A 26,520-nucleotide genomic window follows, 5' to 3' on the forward strand; every position below is an offset into this window, starting at 1 on the left:
TGACTTCCTCACAAATATGGTGCACCGAAAGACTGAATTATTTTATAAAATATGGCAGCCCTTTTTGAATTATATAAATGCAGATATTTCGGCTATCCTAACAAGGGCTTTTATTTAGTGAAGATTTCAGACCGGGCTGCTCCGGGGCCCCTTGGGAGAGGAATCCTGCGCGAATACGGGTTTTATTATATTTGATGTTTATACATTCCGAGCATGTAAGAGACTTAGGTATACACTCTGGTTAGTTATAGGTTAGATTAGTAGAAAGTTGAGTTTTTTTTTCTTTCTTTTTTCGTTTTTTTTTCTTTTTTTGTCTTCTTTCTTTCTCTTTTCTTTGTTAAATTATGACTATTGTATATATGATTTAATTGTACATCAATGTTTGTATTTGAGAGTTTTGTTTATTTTTGTAAATTTGCAAAAATGTTAAATTTCAATAAAAATATCTACAAAAAAAAACTCTTACCAAAGTGAATCACTTAGAAAGCTTATAAAGAGCTTTTAAAGTTACAAAATATCCCAAACTGTTTCCCACAGGTTTTTAATCAGATAACATTTCACCAGGAGCCACACAATGAGGTATGAACTTGATCAAAGAGTTATTCAGTTTTAAAGGGTGTCCTACGGGAGGAGGAGTGGAGAAATGGAGAGTCTTAGCAAGAGACTTCCAGAGCAATGAAAAGTATGGTGGAACGATTAAAATCGAGGATGCTCAAGACACCAGAAAGGGAGGATTGCAGAGGGCTCATGGACTGGAGGGCTCGAGAGAGAGAGAGAGAGAGAGAGAGAGAGAGAGGAAGTGGTGAGACCATAGAGGGAATTGAAACCAACCTTAAGGAAGTGCTTAACTCAGAGCCAACACAGGCCAATGATCACAGTGCGTGCTAGTTGAAGAGGAGTTTTTGTGATGAAAACAGTCAGTAGTTTTGAATGGCCTCACATTGACAGTGGGAGACCAAACAAGAGTGTGTTGCATTAATTAAGCCTTAAGGTGACAACGGGATGGACATTCACAGAATTTATTTGGTGCCATGAGAATTCATGAACTCCTGTTATCTGTACCATGTAGTGATTAATTAGAGAAAAATTGAGAGACTGTACCTGGGGATCCTGGGAAGCCTTTGTTTCCTTTTAACCCATCTAAACCAGGCAGACCATCAGGACCCAGTGAACCTGTGGGAGCAATCAAAATTCAAACACATCGATATTAATATTCCAAGCATTTAAGTCTCACTGATGTACATTGAAAATTACCCTGAGCTTTTAAAAAACTCCAAGGAGTCACCGAAGACACTTGGCAATGAAAGATTTGTCTCCGAGAACCAATCCGTTGAGAAACTAATCGTCAGGTCTGCAAACCCCTTCTAGGGAGGGCAAGGCAACAAAGGATGAGTTCCAGTGTCACAGTGAGTAGATGGGCAAGAGGAGATTGTGCAGAAATTCCTCATTCCCAACGTGAAAACTCCAAGTCAGTCTTGATTTATCAGGAAATTATCTCTTCCCATGTACAGGAGAAACATTAGATCTTTAGTTCCCAAAGTTTGATTTCACTTCATGTCAGGTTTGAGCTAAACTCATCGATAGAGATTGATTGTTACCATTGACAATGAACCCCATTGTTCTTGCATTAGTGATGAATGGGGAGGTGACATTAATAGGCACTGCTCTGATCTGGTCTTGTAATTCCAATGTTCCCCAAACACAATCAAATGAGACATACCACACACAAAGTGCTAGAGAGCACTGTTCTTAAAGTCTCAGACATTCACACATAATCAACTGTTAATAGCCTCTCTTTTGAACCAGGAATAGTCAGAGATTCCAGTTTCCCAATTCTTAAACTCCTGAAGGTTTGGGATCACTATGAAAGTTTTGATTCAAGAGGCTTTTAAAAAGAGTTTTGTGTTATAATCCACCAGTCCGGCAGCCAATTGGTTAGACCTGTGAAGTTTGTATCAAGGTACTGATGGATTGGCGGAGAAACTGAGGACTGTAGATGCTGGAGATCAGAGTTGAAAATGTGTTGCTGGAAAAGCGCAGCAGGTCAGGCAGCATCCAAGGAGCAGGAGAATCGACATTTTGGGCATGAGTCCTTCTTCAGGAATCTGATGGATTGGTGGTCAGGAGTCAGGGAGACCTGGTAGCTGTATGAACAGTTGTGTAAGTATGCGAGAAGATGGAAAGGTGCTGCCCCAGTTTGATCTGGCACAGTATAAGAAGAGCTCCCATTCTATGGACCTTGATTAAACACAAATTCCCACTGTTGGTAGATGTTGCCAACAATTAACATGCATTTAGACAGCACTTTTAACACAGTATAATGTCCCAAGGTGCTTCATGGCAGTGCTTTACAAACATGACTTGACATCAAAGTGAGATAATAGGGACAGATGATCCAAAAATTGCTCAAAGCTATAGGTTTTAAGGAATACCTTAAGGCAGATTGAGAGGTACAGAGATTTAAGGAGAAGATGCCAGACTGTAGGCCCCAGCAACAATGGCACTAATTATGGAGCTACTTTAAATGGTGAAAACTACAGGGTTAGAGGAATTCAGAGACCCTGGAGCGATTTACATAGGGTTTTTTAAACTGTGGGTAATGTCCCCAGTTAAGATTTTGGAGTCAAAGCAATGGTGGCTGTGGAGTTTGGATGGATTTCTGACCCCTTTACGTCCTCGTGTTTTTAAAAATTAGTAAGCATGGACAAACAGACAGACCTTCGAGGCCCACTTTCTGCTGCAAGAAGAGATCCCCACTCAGTAGCAACATCCACCCCCTTCTCCAGCCTCCCTTCACAGGCTATCCACAATCATCTCTCTCTGGGCTAATCTGCCCATTAAACTGAGGTGACACCAGTAAACAAAACTGAGAAGCACTGGTTTTGGGATTAGTGAAGGTAGCAGAGATAGGGAGTTCAAAGTTTGTGAGAAGATTTGTAGCTCGGTTGCTTGTTGTTGTGGCTCTGTTCGCCGAGCTGGGAATTTGTGTTGCAGACGTTTCGTCCCCTGTCTAGGTGACATCCTCAGTGCTTGGGAGCCTCCTGTGAAGCGCTTCTGTGTTGTTTCCTCCGGCATTTATAGTGGTTTATCTCTGCCGCTTCCGGCTGTCAGTTCCAGCTGTCCGCTGCAGTGGCCGGTATATTGGGTCCAGGTCGATGTGCTTATTGATTGAATCTGTGGATGAGTGCCATGCCTCTAGGAATTCCCTGGCTGTTCTCTGTTTGGCTTGTCCTATAATAGTAGTGTTGTCCCAGTCGAATTCATGTTGCTTGTCATCTGCGTGTGTGGCTACTAAAGATAGCTGATTGTGTCGTTTCGTGGCTAGTTGGTGTTCATGGATACGGATCGTTAGCTGTCTTCCTGTTTGTCCTATGTAGTGTTTTGTGCAGTCCTTGCATGAGATTTGGTACACTACATTGGTTTTGCTCATGCTGGGTATCGGGTCCTTCGTCCTGGTGAGTTGTTGACTGAGAGTGGCTGTTGGTTTGTGTGCTGCACCAGGACAAAGGGCCTGATTATTGCATCATCCAACAAAACCCTACGTCTCTCATCACACAGTTAAATATTTTAAAAGTATTCATGGCATCAGATGATTGCAATTTACATTTACGTTTTCTTCAAATTTATATCAACAATATGATCATCTCTTTTGTCACAAATTAACTATCATACCACAGAATGCAAGGGTGATGGATGATGAATGCACCAAAGTTATAGAAGAGGTTACTGAAAAATAGTGGGTATGCAACAGACACATGAGGACACATCTTAGCTCACTGTAAATCGACCATTAGCGCAAGACTTTACTAAAATGGAGGTTGTAGATTTAATGCTGTGGGAAAAAGGTTTTTCATTTCAAGCTTCATAAACAAAGTTCAGGCTCTCTCTAACAATACACATTAAAGACAAAAGAATCATTGTGGATAAGATCGTAGGATCATAGATAGGCTCCAGACTACGGGGTCCCTGTTAAATTCCGAGCTGACAATGAAGTTGGCTGCTGGGGTGGATTTTGACAATGTCAAATTAAGGGGTGACTGTGAAAAGGTAAACATTGTATTGCCGAACACAACAAGCGGTAATTTGCATTGTGAAAGAAATCAACAATTATTAATGCTTCACAAATCATCAAAATGATTAAGTAAAATCTACATTGTCCATGCAAAAACTTGCTTCAAAAGGCTGATGGTTAGAATCTATATCAGCTGATCCAAGGGAGAAATCTCCAGATACCAATAGAAGTGAGTGATTATCTCATTGCCTTCCAAGAACCACAATTAGTTTCAACCTTTCTGTACACTTGAAAGCAGGAAAAAGAGCATTCATCAAGGTAGTAATCTCAGTGAAAATTTGTTCTGCCAGAGTAAATTTCAATGCTGGGGATTAAGTGTACTAAAAAATAAGAGAATGTTAGAATGATTGGAAGGGCCAAGGAAAGTTCATAGGCTGTGACAGGATTAAAGAAATTCTCCAACACAGTAATCAAACTGTCACGGGACATTCACTGAGCTTAATCAGGAATGACTATAAAATTGCAGAATCTGAAATATCAGCAATCGCTCTAACAAAGCTCAAATGAAATTAGATATGGAATGTGATAAAGCAACTGTATCTTGAAAGTCAGTGGATTTTCAACTTGCTCAATCAGGATATTATTACCTCATTGTTGACAAGTATGAGGTGCAGATTATGGTAAGCGCTGAAAATGTGTTGCTGGAAAAGCGCAGCAGGTCAGGCAGCATCTAAGGAACAGGAAATTTGACGTTTCGGGCATAAGCCCTTCATCAGGATTATGGTAACTAAGGGATTAGATGCAATATCAAAATGATATCGATGCATAGGAGAAGGCTATTTATCCCAAAGAAAAACTACTGAAAGCTTTTTTTATTCATTTGTGGGATGTGGGGGGTTGCTGGCTGACCAACATTTATTGCCCGTTTGTAGTTGTCCTTGGGAAGGTGATGGTGAGCTGCCTTCTTGAACCACTGCAGTCCACCTGGAGTGCCATTAGGGTCCACAGTGCCATTAGGGTAACACATTACAACCAATGTCAGGACAAAAGGGAAAGTAAAATTGGTGTTGGGCCGAAGGGCCTGTTTCCACTCTGTAAATCTAATCTAATCTAATCTAAAACATTGAATAGATATTCGAGATTAATGACAAGAGATAAGATCTAAGGACTGATAAAATAACATGAAAATGTGGAAAGCCAGGAAATGTAATGCAAGCTCCTCTAGTGAGTCTGGAAGCGGCTGTAATCATAGAAAAAGATCTCAAACCTGATGCTCGAATGTTTGCTTTCAAACATATAAAGATAGACATTAAGCAAAATGAGACAATGACCTTGCATCTGCAATCTTTGAGGAAGTATGTCCCACAAAATTAGGTTAGGTCCTTGAAAAACTGCTGAAAATGTGTTGCTGGTTAAAGCACAGCAGGTTAGGCAGCATCCAAGGAACAGGAAATTTGACGTTTCGGGCCAGAGCCCTTCATCAGGAATGAAGGGCTCTGGCCCGAAACGTCGAATTTCCTGTTCCTTGGATGCTGCCTAACCTGCTGTGCTTTAACCAGCAACACATTTTCAGCTCTGATCTCCAGCATCTGCAGACCTCACTTTTTACACTAGGTCCTTGAAAAAAGCTAACAAATTACATCCAAGAAAGAACCAGACCAGTTAAGAAGTAAGGGAAGTCTGGGCGTCTGAAATTAAAATGGAACATGCTAGAGAAACTCAGCAGGTCTGGCAGTATCTGTCAAGACAGAAATATTGCAGGTGACATTTGTAAAGGTCAGGAGTTATCCTGCTTCTCTGTCTCCGCCCCTGAGATGGAAATGACACTAATCATTAACTGGTCATGCAATTTAATGTATAACCACGCCACAAGGTGAGAATTGCATGTGCTGATGAAACAGCATACCTTGGTCTGCCTGAGAAGCTGAAAATCGACCCTTGAAGAGGAATCCTGATTGCCATTGAGTAAATAAAGCAATGTCTCCACTAGTGAGAGAGTCACTGACCAGAGAGACATAGCTTTAAGCTATTCAGCAAAGGTGTAAGACTGGGAGATAAGGTGAATGTGTACTTTATAAACACAACAAGTTGGGATTTGGAATGCGTTGCCTGAAAGGGCAGTGGAAGCAGATCCAGTTGTAAATTTTGAGAGTGAATTGGATAAATACTTGAAAAGGGGAAGAAAAAACTCTCGAGGGCTTTGGGGAAAGGGAGTGGACTAATTGGATAGCTCTTTCATCGTGACAGCACAGACAAAATGGGCTGAATGGCTTCTTTCTGTTCTGTATAATTCAATAGTTATTATTGAATGCTCTGCTCCACGCTCGCAGCCATGCACTGCCCAGCAACAGACCTCCCCATTGAATGGGATGCATCAAGTTTGCTGAACTTTGCATTCGATGCATAATTCCTTACTGACAGGACAAGCTGGTGATTCAGATCCAGGATTGAGAATATGATTCAGGTCCATGCAGGAGTCATTGACCAAGGCTAAACATCTGTCTCACTGTCTGTCTGTCTGGTTGAGTCTCTGGATCAGTCTCTCTCCTAGACACGCAGGAAGTTGGAGGAACACAGCAAGCCAGGCAGCTTCAGGAGGTGGAGAAGTTGATGTTTCGGGTGTAACCCTTCTTCAGGACTGGAGGTGGGGGTGGGGGGGGGGGGTCTTTCGATAAAGAAAAGTGGGGGGGGAAGGGTTATAGGTGGGATGGTGAGGTAGTGATAGGTGAGTATAGGTGGTAGATATGACAAGGTAGGTCGATGGGAGGGATGAATCCGGTTGGTAACTGGAAGGTCAGATCAGTCAGAGCGATGGAAGGGGAGTGGCGGGGCTGGAAAGGGAGTCGGAGGATGGGCGGGAAGGTTAAGGGTCAGACCCGAAACATCAACTTCTTCACCTCCTGATGCTGCCTGGTTTGCTGCGTTCTTCCAGCCTCCTGCCTGTCTACTTTGGATTCCAGCATCTGCAGTTTTTTTTTGACTCTATCAGAGTCCATCAGTTACTGGTGGAATACCCTGTGTGATCTCAACCCTGGGAAGACTCGTACCTAGTATCACTAGAGTGTGGCTATGCTTTAAAGGAAATGAAACTCAGATTTGAATTTAACATAAAGATGATGTGAGTTAGTGGGTAAATGATGCTTTGAGACTGTTCCCTGTGTGGAGTTTTATTGACCAGGAGTGAACACCTAGAGAACTGACTTGGGGAGACTGTGCATGAGAGTTTTACAGCTTTAACTGGGCGGCACAGTGGCTCAGTGGTTAGCACTGCTGCCTCACAATGCCAGAGACCTGGGTTCAATTCCTGCCTTGGGTGACTGTCTGTGTGGAGTTTGCACAGTCTCCCCATGTCTGTGTGGGTTTCCTCCCGGTGCTCCAGTTTCCTCCCACAAATACAAAGATGTGCAGGTTAGATGAATTGGTCATGCTAAATTGCCTGTAGTGTTCAGTGGATTAGTCAGGGGTAAATATAGGGGGGTGGGTTTCTCTTCAGGGGGTCGGTGTGGACTTGTTGGGTCGAAGGGCCTATTTCCACACTGCAGGTAATCTAACCTAATCTGAAAATCAGTTTTCTTCTTATTACTTCCTGGGATGTGGATAACTCTGATAACTCTGAGTTTCATCTCATGGGATGTCGGTATCACAGAGTAAGCAAGTGCTTATTACTCATCCCTAATGCCCTCAACTATATGGTGATGACCTGCCTTCATGAACTTGTGCAGACCATGTGGGGTAGATACACATTTTATTGATTTTCAGAAACCATTTCAGAGGGTAGTTAAGGGCAAACCACATTACTGTGAGTCTAGAGTTATGTATTGTTCAGGATGTGACCCATGAACCCAAAGGGACATGACTCAATCAGCTGTGATAACCTGCTAGTTTCACTTCTGGCTTCTACTGAGACCAGGTTTATATTTTCAGATTTTGAAACTGAATTCAACATCTCGGTGTGGGATTTGAACTCCCAATCTCTGCATTACCAGTCCACTAATGGATATTGCCACATTGCCATACCTCTGCTCATTCTCTCTCCATCTTTCCCACGGAGTGAGACTCGACATCCAGTTACTCCAAATTGACTCTAGAATCCATGGGTAATATTACACTTCCAGGTTGGGAGGTCAGGATGTGGAATGGGTAGTCAGGATGGGACCGCCGAATAATAAAGAAATAGTAATGTTGTTTCTCTCTGATTCACAAACAAATCATAAAACCTAGATTGCCTTAATGTACCCCATTGTTTTCTCAAGAATCTTGTGCATGCTTTACATCAGACGCGTATAACTACGGTGGTGCCTTGATGCATTTATTTACCTTTAGCTCCTCGATATCCTGGAAATCCCATGAATCCCTTTGGACCAGTTGAGCCACCAGGACCTCGCGATCCTCTGTCTCCCACTAACCCGGGATAACCAGGAGAACCTGTTGATCAAAGCATCCAAGCATCACTCCCACCTGAAAATGCACAAGGACTCAATTCTGGGTGACGGAGGAAGGGGGCTTTGTCGGAAGCAGCGATGGGTAATATAAATTTGCCAGCTCTTGGCCAGCCCACCTGGTATGGAACACTGGTGTTGTTTCATTGTGTTTGCTACATCGTAGCAGAGGCTACGGTTAGCTCAGAAACATCTTAGGAATTCTGAGGGCACCAAATCACTAGAGAAATGCAGAGTCCACCTTTATCTCGCACTTTACAATTTTAGAAAGAAATGGAGCCTTACAGTGCTGGTCAAGTAGGAGGTAGGGGAGGATTTCGTTAGGTGCTGTTCCCCATCTCCTACCGTCTAACAACCTGCACTACAGTAGCAGGGTGAGGGGAGAGGTGAAATCAGGGAAGGGAGATGGGAGGTGAAGGAGAGGTGAGATGAGGATGGGATAGGGAAGGAGATGGGAGAAGCCACTGTATTTGCTGCATTTTCCAGGCCACCATACTGAAGTAGAGGCCCCTAGAGTAAATCACTGGCTGATTGAGCTGTTGAGTGTGGAAATGTGATTCAGAGAGGAATCAGCAACATCTGTCCTTCCACACAAAGGACACAATTTTAAATATTGTACCCGAGGTGGAGAGAACACACTCTCACACTCCCGACTTGCTCCACATCAATGGCTCGTCACAGTTGCTCAGTGGTTAGCACTGCTGCTTCACACCTTCAGGTACTCGGGTTTGATTCCAGACTTGGGCAACTGTCTGGAGTTTGCACATTCTCCCCGTGTCTGCGTGGGTTCCCTCCAGGTGCTCCGGTTTCCTCCCACAATCCAAAGATATGCAGGTTAGGTGGATTGGCCATGCTAAATTTCCCATGGTATGCAGGTTAGGTGGGTTAGCCATGGGAAATGCAAGGTTACAGGGATGGGGTGGGGTGCTCTTTGGAGGGCTGGTGTGGACTGGATGGGCCGAATGGCCACACTGAAGGGATTCTGTCTCTTGGTGATGCTGACTAACGTTGGGAGGGTTGAAAGTCACACTGAGAATTGGCAACACCCCCACTAAATGGGGACACAAACCCTAGAGTTATTGTCAGAATTATTCTTAATGGATGCATGAAGTATGCTATATTCTTGTGTGTAGAGGTGTCTATACAGGAATAATGAATACACGGGTGAGTAAATGGAATTTTAGTCTCCTGGTTCTTTGTGCTCAGGCCAACGGGATCCATGGCTTGATACTTACCCTGTTTACCTGTGAATCCCTGATCACCTAGAGATCCTTTCAGGCCCTCAATGCCTGGTTCTCCTGGAGATCCACGTTTGCCTGGTAGCCCAGGGGGACCCGATGCTCCTAAAATGTAATGCACAGGGTTAACGTTGTCCTAGAATAAGCATGGACATCATCTGTTTGAGTGAAGACAATGACAAACACTGACCTTTCAATCCTAGATCGCCAATTTTGCCCTTGTAACCAGGACTCCCTGGAATGTTAATCGTATCCCCTAGGTCACCTGCAGTAAGTTGTGCAACAAAAGTGCTGAGTCATTAAAGAGTGAAACACTTGCACTGACGCAAGAATAATAACACCTGTTTCACATACCCCTGTAGTTGGCAATTCATTTTCAACTTCCCACAGTTAACAACCCACTTCTTTATTCGTTCCAGAAACACAGCAACAGGAGGAGGCCGTTCACCCCTTCAAATCTATCCCATCATTCAGTAACAGATAACGTACCTTAATTCCATTTACCTGCCTGCTCAATGATTTTAGCCAACAAACATCTATCAGAATAAAGGCAAAATATTGAAAATCTGAAACATATACAGAGAATGCTGGAGAAACTCAGCAGGTCAGGCAGCACGTGTGGAGGGAGAAACAAGAGTTCATATTTCAAATCGAGAATGACTTCTTTAGAGGAGATTCCAAAGAAGAGTAATATCAGACTTGAAAGCTTACTTCTGTTTGACTATTTACAGATACTGTTGGGCTTCTCCAGAACACTCTGCATTTGTTAAAAATCTACCAAACTCAGTTTAGACATTTTCAATTGATCACCAACTTCATTATTTTTGGGCTGAGAGTTCTGACAGAGGTTATAGTGCTGAAGCAGGTCATTCGGTCCATCAAGTCCACACTGGAGCTTCCAAAGAGCATCCCACCCAGACCCAACACCCCCCTATCCTATCTCTGTAAACCTGTCCTTCCCATGTCTAACCCGCTGAACCTGCACACTATGGGCAATTTAGCATGGCCAATCCACTTGACCTGTACATCTTTGGACAGTGGAAGGACACCGGAGCACACAGAGAAAATCCATACAGACACGGGGAGAACGTGCAAACTCCACACAGACAGTTGCCCGAGGCTGGAATCAAACCTGGGTCCTTGGTGCTGTGAGGCAGCAGTGCTAACCACTGAGCTACCATGCCATCCTCACTTCATTGACCGGAAATTACGGGGATGACTTTCCTCTCCTTGGATTTGGTGGTGAGAACAATAAATAACTGGGCAATGTTGTGCATCAGAGATGTGAGTACCCTTTCCACTCAGCAAGTAAGTTCTGGGAGAAACGTCCTTCTTGATCTGCCACCTGTAAAAACCTTGAAGAGATCAATTATAAACTGCTTGAAGGTCTGAACTCAGCGCCACTGAGCACCTGCTATCCTTGTAAGTGGGAAAATCAGCTGCTTTCAAATCAGGAGAATCCAGGGCTATCTGGTTGCAGTGTAGCAGGGTGTCCTCTGTTTGCCAGGTATTTTGCATCAGTCTTAAGAGAGAGGATACCAGTGACATGCTAGAAACAACGATAGATCAGGAAATGGAACGGAGGAAGGAATGATAGAAAATCACACAAGTGAGAGAGTCTGGAAATCAGTGACACTGTTTAAAAATCAGGGATTGCCCATTTAAAGCCGAGGTTAAGTGAATTCCATTTCTCTCAGAGGGTCACAGGTCTTTGCAACTATCTTCCTGCAAAGGTAGAAGTAGCTGAAAGTCCTTGAAAATTTATAAGACAGAGTTGGATAAAAACTTTTAAGGAAGGGGCTGAAAAGTTATTAGTTTGTGTGGAAATACAGCTCTGAGGTTACAGTCAGATCAGCCATATTAAATGACAGAGGAGGCATGAGGAGCCAAATGGGCTGCTCCCTATCGGGTGCATTAAGGGTCAGTAATGAACCAAGGAGGGGGTAAACGAAGCCACCCCACTGTCTCGTCTCCCCATCTCACCACAGACCACAACCAGAGAACCCTGCCCCCTTGAAAGAAAATTGACCTGCCCGACATCATGGCCCTTCCCAGCTGGGCCTTCCACAATGGTCTTCAGTTCTCAATGGCTGCCGGCCTCTGATTGGCCAGCCACCTCAGGCAGGGAGAGCATGGATAGGGTAAATAGACATGGGCTTTTCACTGGAGTGGGAGAGTCCAGAACCAGATGGCATAGATTTAGGGTGAGAGGGGAAAGATTTAAATGGAAATAAGGGGCAACTTTTTCACACAGAGGGTGGTGTATGTATGAAATGAGCTGCCAGAGGAAGTGGTGGAGGACAGTATAATTATAACATTTAAAAGGCATCTGGATGGGGACATGAATAGAAAGATTTTAGAGGGATATAGGCCAATTGCTGGCAAATGGGACTCGATTAGATTAGGATATTTGGTTGGCATGGACGGGTTAGACCAAAGGGCCTGTTTCTGTGCTGTACATCTCTATGACTCTTCAGTGACACAGCTCCTGATTGGATGCGGAGCTCAAACAGGTTGACTTGTTGAGCTTTCTGATTGGTGGGGAATTAGTCAATCCTGTTGTTGTCTGCCCCACCCACTTGCATGGAGCAATTCATCCTGAAAGTGAACTTGATATTTCTCCCACAGCTGCTGCATGACCTGCTGAGTATTTTCAGCTATTTCTGTTTTAATTCAGGTTTCCCATTTCTTTGTAGAAACAAAGAATCATTGAAAATGGGAGCAGGACTACACCACTCATCCCTTCATGCCTGCTCCACCATTGGGTGGTGTGAGGAAATGTCTCCTAACAGCATCCCTGAATGCTGCCTTGCTCTGGATTCCAACCCCTTTCACTCCTTTATCCTTCAGAACAGCACAGTTAGGTCACCCCTTGAACGTCAGACTGAGACAGTCACTAAGCATCCAACACAAATTGGAGAACGTTGCCCACTTTTTTCAGGGAGAGCTGAACCTAATCAGACCGCGTTGTTGGAAACTGTCCTGTTTTCACTCACCTTTCAATCCGGGTGAGCCTGGGGTACCGAGGCGCCCAGGGAGGCCGGGGTTTCCTGAGACGCCCTGGAATGAAATTGTTGCAATTCAACAAATGAAATGTGAATTTTGAAAGAACCACCCACTTATCTGAACACTCCACAAGAAAGGACTTCAGAGGTGGAATTCTTAACGTCGGAAAGCTGGAGGCAATTTGGGCACAGAAGCTCCCACGAACAGCGATGTGAGATTGACTGGAAAATCCGTTTCAGACACCACTTGGCCCAAAGCAAAATTGACCCTGAATACAGGAAAAAAAACCTGCTCTTTGTTGCACCACCCAGATGGCAATGCACATGCCGTTTGTGTTTGTGGTTTGTAGTCTGTTAATTTCACGGCGTCTGAAACAGCAGACAGAACCTCATTTAAATATTTTAAAGATTGTACTTCTGACAGTGCAGCACTCCCTCAGTACTGACCGTCTGACAGTGCAACACTCCCTCAGCATTGACCCTTTGACAGTGCAGCACTCTCTCAGTACTGACCCTCTGACAGTGCAGCACTCCCTCAGTACTGACCCTCTGACAGTGCAGCACTCCCTCAGTACTGACCCTCTGACAGTGCAGCACTCCCTCAGTACTGACCCTTTGACAGTGCAGCACTCTCTTAGTACTGACCCTGCAACAATGCAGCACTCCCTCAGTACGGGCCCTCTGACAGTGCAGCGTTCCCACAGTACTGACCCTCTGACAGTATAGCACTTCCACAGTACTGACCCTCTGACAGTATAGCACTCCCTCAATGCTGACCCTCTGACAGTGTGGTGCTCCCTCAGCACTGACCCTCTGACAGTGCAACATTCCCTCAGTACTCATCCTCTGACAGTACGGCACACCCTCAGTACCCAGCATGTAGCACTCCCTCAGTACTGACCCTGCGACAGTGCAGCATTCCCTCAGTACCAATCGTGCAGCACTCCCTCAGTACTGACCCTCTGACAGAACAGCACTCCTTCAGTACTGACCCTTTGACAATGCAGCACGCCCTCAGCACTGACCCTCTGACAGTGCAGCACTCCCTCAATACTGACCATCTGACATTGCAGCATTCCCTCAGTACTGACCATTTGACAATACAGTACTCCCTCAGTAACAACCATGCAGCATTCCCTCAACACTGACCCTCTGACAGTGCAGCGCTCCCACAGTACTGACCCTCTGACAGTGCAGCAGCCCCTCAGTACTGACCCCCTGACAGTGCAGCACTCCCTCAGCACTGACCCTCTGACAGTGCAGCGCTCCCTCAGTACTGACCCTCTGACAGTGCAGCACTCCCTCAGTACTGACCCTCTGATAGTGCAGCACTCCCTCAGCACTGAATTGGGAGGGTCAGTTTGGATTATGATCTTGAACCTCTGGGGAGGTACATGAATTCAGAAGTGTGCGTCTGTTGGGATAATGCAAACTTTTCAGCCTCTGTTAACACTTGTAACAAAATCAGTTCTTTGTGTGAATCAATCCGGTGACGCACAAACAATTTTAGTCAAACCCACCTTCTCACCAAACATCCCAGGAAAGCCTCTGATGCCTGGTGGTCCAGGGGCTCCCGGCATCCCTTTGCTTCCAGGTTCTCCTGGTACTCCCGGAAACCCTGGAATTCCTTTCTGTTGCCCTGGAGTTCCCGGGAGACCAGGATGTCCTTGCTGTCCTGGATATCCCGGCATCCCCTTCGACCCTGAATCAGAAAAATACAACAGAAGGAAACATAAGTGTCTTCACAGATTTCCTAACTCCTTCGGTCTCTACGCAGAAGGACACCAATAACAACAACGGCTTGCATTCATATAGCACCTTTAATTTGGAGAAATATCCCAAGAACATAAATCAGACAATATTTCACATGGAGCTACATGAGGAGATGTTTGGACAGGTCAGCAAAAGCTGGGTCAAGTGGTTAGATTTTAAAGAGTGTCTTAAAAGGAGTTGGACCGTGGATAGGTCAGCCCCTCACAGTGGGGTAATCAAACTGCAATTCACAAAATACTGGAAATTGAAGTGCAAAGGTCTCAGAGGGTTGTGGGGGCGGAGGAGATGACAGATCCAAGGCGTGCTGTGACCTTGCAGAGAGTTGAAATTGCTCTTGAGAATTTTAAACTTGAGCAGTTGTTGGTTGGCAGGCACATAGTTAAAAGTGTCAAATCTCCAACACATTCAAGATGGGAGAATGGCCGCGAGATCATTGGAATAATTATATTTAGAGGTGTACATCTAAACTTCACTTGGTTCATTGTGAAGAACATTGAGCGTTTAGATCAATGATTCCAACCGATGCCTTAAGGAGTAAGCCAGTGGCCTTCGTCTGCTCTTGAATCCTGTGTTTGTTTCTGAGGAGTAGGGATGTGTGAGGCCACTCTCACTCTTCACAGTTATAATATCATCAGGCATTGGGGCAGATGTAGGCCATTCAGCCCATTGAGTGTGCTCTACTATTCAATGAGAAAATGGCTGATCTGATCATTCTCAATTCCACTTACCTGCCTTTTTGCCATAACTCTTTATTCCTTTACTGATTGAAAATCTATCTTAGCCTTGAAATACTTAATGACCCAGCGTTGGTAGGCCTCTGTGGTAAAGGATCCATCGACTGACCACCCCAGTGTGAGTAAAACAATCCTCATCTCTATCCCAATTGGGCTACCCTTTACTTTGAGAGATTATGCTCTCTGGTCCTACACTCTCTCACAGTGGAAACAACATTTCTTGTATACCCTGTTAAGTTCCCAAAGAATCTTTTCTGTTTCAGTAAGGTCTCCTCCCTTTCTTCTAAGCTCCACTCAGTACAGACCCAACCTACCCAACTCTCCTCATCAGACTGTCCCTCCATACCCAGTATCAGCCTGCTAAACCTTTTCTGGACTGCCTCCAGTGCCAGTATATCTTTCCTTAGATATATGGAACAAAAGTATTCACAATATTCCAGGTCTGGTCTTGTGTAGTTGGTTTAGTTTGTGCCTTATATAGTTTTAGTAAGGCAGTGGACCATTCCCTTTGAAATAAAGGCCAACAGGTCATTTGCTTTCCCTATGACCTGCCAAACTTGGATTCTAGCTTTTTGTGATTCATGCTGCAGGAATGAAATTCCACAGGAAGTGGTGGATGTGGGTACAGTTATGACATTTAAAAGACATATGGATAAGTACATGAATGGGAAAGGTTTGGAGGGAGATGGGCTAAACACAGGCAGGTGGGACTAGTTAGTTTGGAATTGGTCGGCATGAAGTAGTTGGACTGAAGGGTCTGGTTCAATGCTATCTAACTCTGAATTCCACAGCTCTTGAGAAAGCATGCTGCCTACAAATGAATTATTGAGGCTGAAAACAAATCACCCAGAGAACAATCCGAAGTCATACACATCCAACATATTTTAATGCAAGACAATTCAGTAGCAAATAAATCATGATCAGACTATTGAAACATAATGTGACTGACACAGACATGGACTCTCACAGTCCCTTATAGCATTGCATGCACCAATAATCACTTTAAATGTTGATCTGCACTCGGTTTCCTGCTCCCAGTTGTGTTTGAAACAAAATGTGGTTTTCACCCTAACCTTAAATGCTGCAGCCAATCCCTGCAGAGCAGCCCTCGCCTGGCCACTGTTATCGAGTTGTGGGTGAGTAAGGGGATGTCCCCATGTTTCTGCAAACAGTGGAGAACACTCAAACCAGTGCAGCGCCACCTGACTGAGCTTTAACCAGAGGTCCCAGCGCTGCTCCTGGATAATTCTGACCATTTGCCACACTTGTCCCAGTCACTTATGGTGCCCAGACCTCCGCCAAGGTGATAAATTAGAGCTATGTTCAAACCTAATGTGTTTGACCAAGTAGCACTGTTTACCCTGAGTATAAAGACTGTGGGTTCAAGAAACCTGATACATTATGTAGGCTGACACATAATGTTGGAAATGTAGCATTCAATTTTTTGCACAACAGAATTCCACAGCAACAATACAATGAGCAGATGATTTGTTTGATGTAATGTTGGTGAGGGATAAATGCTGCCACTGGAGGGAATGCCAGTCCCGAGAGAGAACTCTTCAGATAGTGACCATGGGACTTCTTACTTCCACCGCACTGGACAGATTACACAGACGTGTGTTCCTGTTTCTAAAGTGGGAGGAGATGTAATGGTGGGAAGGACAGTCGTTTTCAGAAAAAGTATAAAAGACAACGTCAAAACCGGTGAAAAGAATCATGATGGGGGCTTTCTAAACTGAGAAAGGGGATTCACTCCCACAAGGAGAGCAGATGGCAAATAACAAGTTGGCATGAATGAAGAATAATCCGAGGAGGAAGAAGGGAAAGTGAATGGAATATTTTCACATGGACAAGTCCTGAGACAGAGATTGTTTTGGCACAAGTGGCACTGAAGCAGATCACGGAACATGTGGACGAAAGTGGATTTTGATAAGGATTTGAAACTACAGAATGCAAAAGAACTTGGGCAAAGGACGGGCAAATGGGGTTTGAGAATACTGCCTCTGTTGGATAGAATCATGGGCTGAATAAACGAATAAGTAATTTTGGAACAATCAGCATTGGATAAAAGACGTCTTGAAAACGTGGGCCACTGAAATGTGTGCAATATCCTAAACTCAATCTCAATGTCCCTCTCCAGAGTGTCCCATCTGTGTAGATCACGTGTGCTCTGGTGTGCCAGGGTCCAGTGGGAGCGTGGGGTGAGTTTACAACTATGTATAGTCACTGTTTTTTCCCCCAAGTGATTTGCTGGAGTTTCCTGATATTCAGTGAAGAATTAGGAAACTGTATCCTTGAATATTGGTGTTATTCACTCCTCAAGGAAGTGAAGATCAATCAGGTATAAAGAAATTAGGAGTATACTTAAGAGGGAAATCAGGAGGGCAAAACGGGGACATGAGATAGTTTTGGCAAATAGAATTAAGGAGAATCCAAAGGGTTTTTACAAATACATTAAGCACAAAAGGGTAACTAGGGAGAGAATAGGGCCCCTCAAAGATCAGTAAGGTGGCCTTGGTGTGGAACCACAGAAAATGGGGGAGATACTAAATGAATAGTTTGCATCAGTATTTACTGTGGAAAAGGATATGGAAGATATAGACTGTAGGGAAATAGATGGTGACACCTTGCAAAATGTCCAGATTACAGAGGAGGAAATGCTGGATGTCTTGAAATGGTTAAAGGTGGATAAATCCCCAGGACCTGATCAGGTGTACCTGAGAACTCTGTGGGAAACTAGAGAAGTGACTGCTGGGCCTCTTGCTGAGATATTTGTATCATCGATAGTCACAGGTGAGGTGCTGGAAGACTGGAGGTTGGCAAACGTGGTGCCGCTGTTTAAGAAGGGCGGTAAAGACAAGCCAAGGAACTACAGACTGGTGAGCCTGATCTTGGTGGTGGGCAAGTTGTTGGAGGGAATCCTGAGGGACAGGATGTACATGTATTTGGAAAGGCAAGGACTGATTCGAGATAGTCAACATGGCTTTGTGCATGGGAAATCATGTCTCACAAACTTGATTGAGTTTTTTGGAGAAGTAACAAAGAAGATTGATGAGGGCAGAGCAGGAGATGTGATCTATATGGACTTCAGTAAGGCATTCGACAAGGTTCCCCATGGGAGACTGATTAGCAAGGTTAGATCTCATGAAATACAGGGGGAACTAGCCATTTGGATACAGAACTGGCTCAAAGGTAGAAGACAGAGGGTGGTGGTGGAGGGTTGTTTTTCAGACTGGAGGCCTGTGACCAATGGAGTGCCACAAGGATCGGTGCTGGGCCCTCTACTTTTTGTCATTTACATAAATGATTTGGACGCAAGCATAAGAGGTACAGTTATGCAGATGACACCAAAATTGGAGGTGTAGTGGACAGTGAAAAGGTTTACCTCAGATTACAACAGGATCTGGACCAGATGGGCCAATGGGCTGAGAAGTGGCAGATGGAGTTTAATTCAGATAAATGCAAGGTGCTGCATTTGGGAAAGCAAATCTTAGCAGGACTTATACACTTAATGAAAGGTCCTAGGGAGTGTTGCTGAACAAAGAGACCTTGGAGTGCAGGTTCGTAGCTCCTTGAAAGTGGAGTCACAGATAGATAGGATAGTGAAGAAGGTAGTATGCTTTCCTTTATTGGTCAGAGTATTGAGTACAGGAGTTGTGAGGTCATGCTGCAGCTGTACAGGGCATTGGTTAGGCAGCTGTTGGAATATTGCATGCAATTCTGGTCTCCTTCCTATCGGAAAGGTGTTGTGAAATGTGAAAGGGTTCAGACAAGATTTACAAGGGTGTTGCCAGGGTTGGAGGATCTGAACTACAGGGAGACGGTAAACAGGCTGGGGCTGTTTTCCCTGGAGTGTTGGAGGCTGAGGGGTGACCTTATAGAGGCTTACAAAATTATGCGGGGCATGGATAGGATAAATAGACAAAGTCTTTTCCCTGGGCTCGGGGAGTCCAGAACTAGAGGGCATAGGTTAGGGTGAGATGGGAAAGATATAAAAGAGACCTAAGGGGCAACTTTTTCATGCAGAGTGTGGTACGTGTATGGAATGAGCTGCCAGAGGATGTGGTGGAGGCTGGTACAATTGCAACATTTAAGAGGCATTTGGATGGATATATGAATAGGAAGGGTTTGGAGGGATATGGGGCAGGTGCTGGTAGGTGGGACTAGATTGGGTTGGGATATCTAGTCAGCATGGACGGGTGGACCGAATGGTCTGTTTCCATGCTGTACATCTCTATGACTCTAAGGTAGCAGAGAAACCATTGGGGTAATAAAACAATGCCACTTTATTTTTGTCTAAAGTTTTGGATGTTTTGGAAGGTATTGGAAAGAGGATGGCCTGGTGCTATTATTGCTAGACTATTAATCCAGAGACCTAGGGATGCTCTGGGGAGCTGCGTTCGAATCCCGCCACGGAAGATGGTGGAATTTGAATTCAATTAAAAAACTGGAATTAAGAATCTACTGATGACTATGAAATCACGATTGCACAACGTTCAGCATCTCAGATACTGAAGCAGTTCATGTCCAAGTGCAACAAGGTCTGGACAATATCCAAACTTGGGCTGACAACTGGCAAATAAGACTCAACCCACGCAAATACCAAGCTATGACCATCACCAATAAGAGACAGTCTAACCACAACTCCTTGGCATTCAATGGTGTTGCCATCACTGACTCCCCCACTGTCAACATCCTGGGGTAATCATTGACCAGAAACTCACCATATAAACACAGTGGCTACAAGAGCAGGTCAGAGGCTTGGAATACTATTGAACAGTGTGGTGCTGGAAAAGCAAGGCAAGTCAGGCTTATGCCTCAAACATGGACTCTCCTGCTCAATGAGTGCTGCCTGACCTGCTGTACTATGCCAGTGCCACACTTTGTGACTCTGATTCTCCAGCATCTCCTGTCCTCATTTCCTCTTTGTTGCTCAGAATTCTATGGCCAAAACACACTTCCTGACTCCCCAAAGCCTGTCCACCAAATTCAAGGCAGAAATCAGGAGTCTGATGGAATACTCCTCACTTGCCTGGACAGTCCCAACAACACTCAAGAAGCTTGACACCACCCAGGACAAAGCAGTCCATTTGATTGACATCACATCTAGAAGCATCCACTCCCTCTACCACTGACGCTCAGTAGCAGCTGTGTGTACTACCTACAAGATACGTTGCAGAAATTCACCAAACATCCTCAGACAGTACCTTCCAAACCCAGGACCACTTCTACCTATAAGGACAAGGGCAACAGATATATGGGAGCACCACCATCTGCAAGTTCCCCTCCAAGCAACTTGCCATCCTGACTTAGAAATATATTACAATTCTTTCACTGTGGCGAGGTCAAAATTCTAGAATTCCCTTCCTAATGGCATAGTGGGTCAACCCACTGCAGGTGGATTGCAGCGGTTCAAGAAGGCAGCTCACCACCATCTTCTCAAGGGGCAACTGGGGACAGGCAATAAATGTTGGCCAGCCAGTGACACCCATATCCCATTAGTGAGTTAAACAAAAGGAAATTTCTGAAAGTATAAAGATGTTTAGTCATTGCTTCTAGCCTGGTTATTAGCATAAAAATCTTAAAACATGATGGCTTGTTGTAATTCCTTCAGTTATGCCGTGGAATTGTTTTGAAAGATAGTGCTTTCTCCAGAGATAGGAATCCCTGTTTTTGTCTTTCAAAACCTGTCATCTCAGATTTCTTTGAATTAAATTTAATCCAAAATTAGCCCGGTCAACCTGAGATCCCCTTTTACTTTGAACAGAACTGAGAAAGATAAACTTGATCTTGACCCATAAATTGTTGTTCAGTTCTCCCGGAACATGTCCAACTTGATTCTTAGCTGCTGAGGGTTTAATTCTGTTACTTTCATTCCCAACCTGGTAACACTTAACTCTAAAACTGCTATTCACAGTGAGGGCTTTTGCTATAAGCCAGATGAATCGCTCAGCCTTGTTTCAAATGCTGACAAAATTGGTCCTATTAATCCAAGCACAAACCCCACCGACATCTCAGTGTGACAAACCATGGAGACTTCTAACCTCTAACTGTGGGCATTCTCTCAGATCCTGGCTCATTACCCAAGCCTGAAATTTTAAGATACATTTTAGAAACCTTTTATTTAAATTCATTTGTGGGATAAGGGCGTCGCTGGCTGGCCATTATTGATAGCCCATCCCTATTTGCCCCGAGAAGATGGTCCTGACCTCCCTTATTGAATCATTGCAGTCCACTTGCTGTGGGTTGACCCACAATGCTGGTAGGGGAGGAATTACAGAAGTTTGACCCAATGACTGTGAAGGAATGGTGGTATATTTCCAAGTCAGGGTGGTGAGTGGGTTGAAGGGGAACTTGCAGGCAGTGTTCCCAAGTGCTGCTGCCCTTGTCCTTCTAGATTGGCGTGCTCATGGGTTTGAAAGGTGCTGTCTGAGGATCTTTGGTGAACTTCTGCAGTGCAGCTTGTAGACAGTACACACTGCTTCGACTGAGCGCTGGTGGTGGAGGGATTGAATGTTTGTAGATGTGGTGCCAATCAAGCGGATTGCTTTGTCCTGGATGGTGTCAAGCTTCTTGAGTATTGTTGGAGCTACATAAATCCAGGCAACTGGGAGCATTCCATCACATTCTTGACTTGTGCCTCATAGATGGTGGATACAGTTGTGGAGTTGTGAAGTGAATTATTTGCCACAGTATTCCTAGTCTCTGACCTACTCTTGTAGCCACTGTGTTTATGTGGTGAGTCCAGTTGAGTTTCTGGTTAATGATAACCCAAAGGATGTTGACAGTGGGGATTCAGTGATGTTTATACCGCTGAATGTCAGGAGGCAGTGGTTAGATTGTCTCTTAATGGTTGTTATCTGACATTTGTGCAGCGCAAATGTTACTTGCCACTTGTCAGCCCAAGCCTGGATATTGTCCAGATCTTGTTGTATTCGAGCACAGACTGCTTCATTGTCTGAGGAATGGATGTAGGTTGCTTCGCTGAGCTGGAAGGTTCATTTCCAGATGTTTTGTCACCCTACTAGGTAACATCTTCAGTGGGCCTCTTCAGTGAAGCACTGATAATTCCTGCTTTCTATTTATATGTTTGGGTTTCTTTGGGTTGGTGATGTCATTTCCTGAAGAGTCACCGTGCAATCAACGGTGAACATCCCCACTTCTGACCTTATGATAGAGGGAAGGTCATTGATGAAGCAGCTGAAGCTTGTTGGGCCGAGGACACTACCCTGAGAAAGATTAGATTATTTACAGTGTGGAAACAGGCCCTTTGGCCCAACAAGTCCACACCGACCCGCCGAAGCGCAACCCACCCATACCCCTACATATACCCCTTACCTAACACTACGGGCAATTTAGCATGGCCAATTCACCTGACCCGCACATCTTTGGACTGTGGGAGGAAACCGGAGCACCCGGAGGAAACCCACACAGACACGGGGAGAACGTGCAAACTCCACACAGTCAGTCGGGGTATTGAGGCGGGAATTGAACCCAGGTCCCTGGCGCTGTGAGGCAGCAGTGCTAACCACTGTGCCACCGTGCCGCCCTTAAACTGAGGGACGTCTGCAGAGATGTCCTAGAGCTGAGATGACTGACCCTCCACAACCACAACCATTTTCCTTTGTGCCAGGTATAATTCTAACCAGCAGAATGTTTGCCCCTGAAACCCATTGGATCCAGTTTTGCAAGGGATCCTTGATGCCATACTTGGTCAAATGCAGCCTAGATGTCAAAGGCTGTCACTCTCACGTCCACTCTGGAATTCAGCTCTTTTGCCCATGTATGAACCAAGGCTGTAACAAGATCAGGAGCTGAGTGACCCTGGCGAAACACAAACTGGGCGTCACTGAGCAGGTTGTTGTTGAATAGGTGCTGCTTGATAGCATTGTTGATGACCCCCTTCCATCACTTTACTGATGATGGAGAGTAGGCTGATGGGGTGGTAATTGGCCAGGTTGAATTTGTCCTGCTTTTTGTGTACAGGACATACCTGGGCAATTTTCCACATTGTTGGGTAGATGCCAGTGTTGTAACTGTACTGGAAGAGTTTGGCTAGGGGAGCAGCAAGTTCTGGAGCACAACAGTACTCAGTACTATTATGTTATTGTCTCCAGTACCATTGCTGGAATGTTATCAGTGCCCATTGCCTTTGCAGTATCCAGTGTCTCCAGCTGTGTGTTGAAATCACGTGGAGTGAATCGAATTGGCTGGAGACTGGAATCTGTGATGCTGGGGACGACTGGAGGAGCCTGAGATGGACCATCCACTCCGCACTTTGGACTGAAGATTGTTGTGAATGCATCAGCCTTACCTCTTGCACTGACCCTCCATCATTGAGGATGGGGATATTTGCAGAACCTTCTCCTCCAGTGATTTGTTTAATTATCCACCACCGTTCATGACTGGATGCGGTAGGACTGCAGAGCTTAGATCTGATCCATTGGTGTGGGATCATTTAGCTCTATCACTTGCTGTTTATGCAGTTTGGCACGCAAGTAGTCCACTGAGAACCCAACTCCCTGGTGATATGAATCACGTGGAGCCTTGTATCTGCCTTTAAAAGCTGATTATCTATCCAACTCTTAATTTTATGTTGGTAGTAATCCAATGTTTGTAACAACATCCTGGGATTTTGGAGACCAGCAGTCAAACCACTGTAAACACAGATGCTGCTGTGGCTAATGCCAAATGTAAACAATCTTTTCAGCAAACAATCCAGCCTTTCCTTCGATCTTTAATCAGCCACATTAGCCAGCCCTGCTGTTAGGCAATAGATCGCATGATTGCCTTTCTCTTACTCGTAAGTTAAAGACAAGTCCCAAAATACAACAGTTTCATTCACACCATATTTTGAATATCCGTCAATTTGGATATAACCAGCACTGTCAATCTGAGTGTATAAAGAATTAATCAACTATGAGTCCAAAAAAACAGTTCAGATTCAAGACTGATACAGGTCATTTACCTCATCGTGCCTGAATTGTGTCTTTGAACGAACTATTCAAATTGTGTCATATCCCCTGCTCCATCTATACTTCCGACTGCCTTGGGAAGGCAGCCAACATCATCAAAGACCCCTCCCACTCCAGTGACGCTCGCTAATAACCTCTTCCATTGGCCAGAAGATACAAAAGCTCATACACATGTTCCTACAGATTCAAGAACAGCTTCTTTCACGCTGTTATGAGATTTCTGAATGGACCTCCCAAATTTTAAATTTAATGTTGACTTCACTCTTTCTGCACTTTCTCTGCAGCCATAACATTGTATTCCTCGCTCTGTTCTATTACCTGAATGCATCTTGTATGGTACAATCTGCCTGTACTGCACACAAAACAAAACTTTTCTCTGTACCTAGGTACATGTAACAATAATAAATCAAATCAAACTTTCCCCATTGTCCTGCCATTATTTCCTTTCTAATTTCCTTGTGAAAGTTACTGAAACTGCTTCCACTGCCCCTTTAAGCAGTACATTCCAAGGCCCCACAAATGGCTGAGTACAAAACAAAGTCTCACGTCCACCTACGATGTTTGACAGGGTTCAATCAAACAACAACACAGACTGGGAAAAGTGTTCAAAGCAATGTGGGGAAGATACAGGATTATGGAGGAGAAAGTGAGGTCTGCAGATGCTGGAGATCAGAGCTGAAAATGTGTTGCTGGAAAAGCGCAGCAGGTCAGGCAGCATCCAATGAACAGGAGATTCAACGTTTCGGGCATAAGCCCTTCTTCAGGAAGGGCTTTTCCAGCAACACAAGATACAGGATTATACCTGGAATCAGAGGCAAAATGCAACTGTGCACAAAACCAGATAACAATATCAAATATTCATTTTTTTGTTTCAGTTTTTATATTATGGCAGTACTTACCTCTGGGACCAACAAATCCGGGTTCCCCAGGTAAACCGTCGTCTCCTTTCTCCCCCTTCACTCTCACCATCATGGCAGGTTCGATAGGTGGGGGTGGTCCTGGAGGTCCCGTTTGTCCACGGTCACCTATGATCATAAATAAGACAGCATCACTCTGCAACAATCTGTCACCTGCACAAAGCCTTTGTTTCCGATGAGGCACCCGTCCATTAATGGCGTGTGCCCAATAAGTGGAGCTGAGGATTGGATCAGTTTGATTCCTTTAGTGTCTGCCATAATGCAGCTATATACATAATAAGTTCCATGTACAATATAATTCCAAATCTTTCATCCTCTCTGCATCTCCTTACTCCCCAACTCCCTAGCATCCTTCTAAAACTCTAGTCTGGGTGCGATGCGCTCTCTAATTCTCTATTACCCAAAGTGAAACATTTTGCTGTGAGGTTTGTGGTGGGGAAAGGCTGAGGAAATCAGGTTGGCATCTAACAAAACCTGAGAGCCAAACTGATGCATCAAATGCTTTCTGGAGGTTAAGGATAGCTATACTGATGGATCTGTGCACTGGCTTCATCTTTTTGCATGTGAATCATAAACTGAGCATTCCAGGCTGCATTCCTTGGAATGGAATAGGCGGAACCTGGGAGCATGGATGAGAGGTACAGAAATCCGCTGAATGGAAATGGGATGTGCCAGGATTCTGTCGGATTTCCTGAACAGTTGTACACATGATGTGCAAAGATGGAATTCTGCCAACCCATCTCAGATAAAAAGGACTCAAGAAGCACGAGTTAGTCATGTTCCAGACCGAACTTTGCTACATTTTGTTTTGAACATGGGTTTCTTATCAGTCTGAGATCTCAGCTGCACAATGAAACGTCTGATACTGAAACTCTCCCTGTGTTGGACATCAGTCTATAATCTACCTGTTTCAATTAAATCACCTCTTACTATAAGAGGTACATACCAAACTCAAAGGTACAGGCAGGGCTCAGCTTCTTTAATAGCAACTTGGGATGAGACTGTTCCCTTGTCATTAGAGTGTTATTCAGACAGCTCACAAACATTAGCTCAGAGGAAGGATACTCTTTGACTCTTACCTTTAATACCCTTCACTCCAGTTGGACCCCAGTTCCCTATAATTCCAGGGGATCCCGCTTCTCCCTTCAAGCCGGACAGGCCAGGTCGACCCTGAAACCCCTTCACGCCGGGGAATCCCGCCATTCCTGGAGAACCTTTCAGACCTAAAGGAAGAGAAAATGATGGATGTGGATGCAGTTACAATGTTCAAGCGACATTTGGATAAGTACATGAATAAGAAATGTCTGGAGAGATATGGACCACGTGCAGGTAGGTGGGACTAATTTAGTTTGGGATTATAGTCGGCATGAACTGGATGGACCGAAGGGTCTGTTTCCACGCTGTATGACTTGATGTACGAATGAATA

At 44.6% G+C, this 26,520-nt stretch overlaps 1 protein-coding gene across 2 annotated transcripts in view; it reads right to left on the reverse strand.

Annotated features, from left to right (window-relative positions):
* The window catches only part of LOC132816367 (collagen alpha-6(IV) chain-like), a 206,216-nt gene that overhangs the window by 18,882 nt on the left and 160,814 nt on the right, over positions 1–26,520 (reverse strand). For both annotated transcript variants that reach the window (XM_060825834.1, XM_060825833.1), the window contains 8 exons: positions 26,173–26,316; positions 25,076–25,201; positions 14,215–14,396; positions 12,686–12,749; positions 9,880–9,954; positions 9,687–9,794; positions 8,330–8,437; positions 1,102–1,173 (listed from right to left, as the gene is read on the reverse strand). In XM_060825834.1, the coding sequence (XP_060681817.1) occupies positions 1,102–1,173; positions 8,330–8,437; positions 9,687–9,794; positions 9,880–9,954; positions 12,686–12,749; positions 14,215–14,396; positions 25,076–25,201; positions 26,173–26,316 (879 nt within the window). The remainder of the gene's footprint in view (positions 1–1,101; positions 1,174–8,329; positions 8,438–9,686; positions 9,795–9,879; positions 9,955–12,685; positions 12,750–14,214; positions 14,397–25,075; positions 25,202–26,172; positions 26,317–26,520) is intronic.

Source organism: Hemiscyllium ocellatum, chromosome 6 (assembly GCF_020745735.1).
Source record: "Hemiscyllium ocellatum isolate sHemOce1 chromosome 6, sHemOce1.pat.X.cur, whole genome shotgun sequence".
NCBI classification, from domain to species: Eukaryota; Metazoa; Chordata; class Chondrichthyes; order Orectolobiformes; family Hemiscylliidae; genus Hemiscyllium; species Hemiscyllium ocellatum.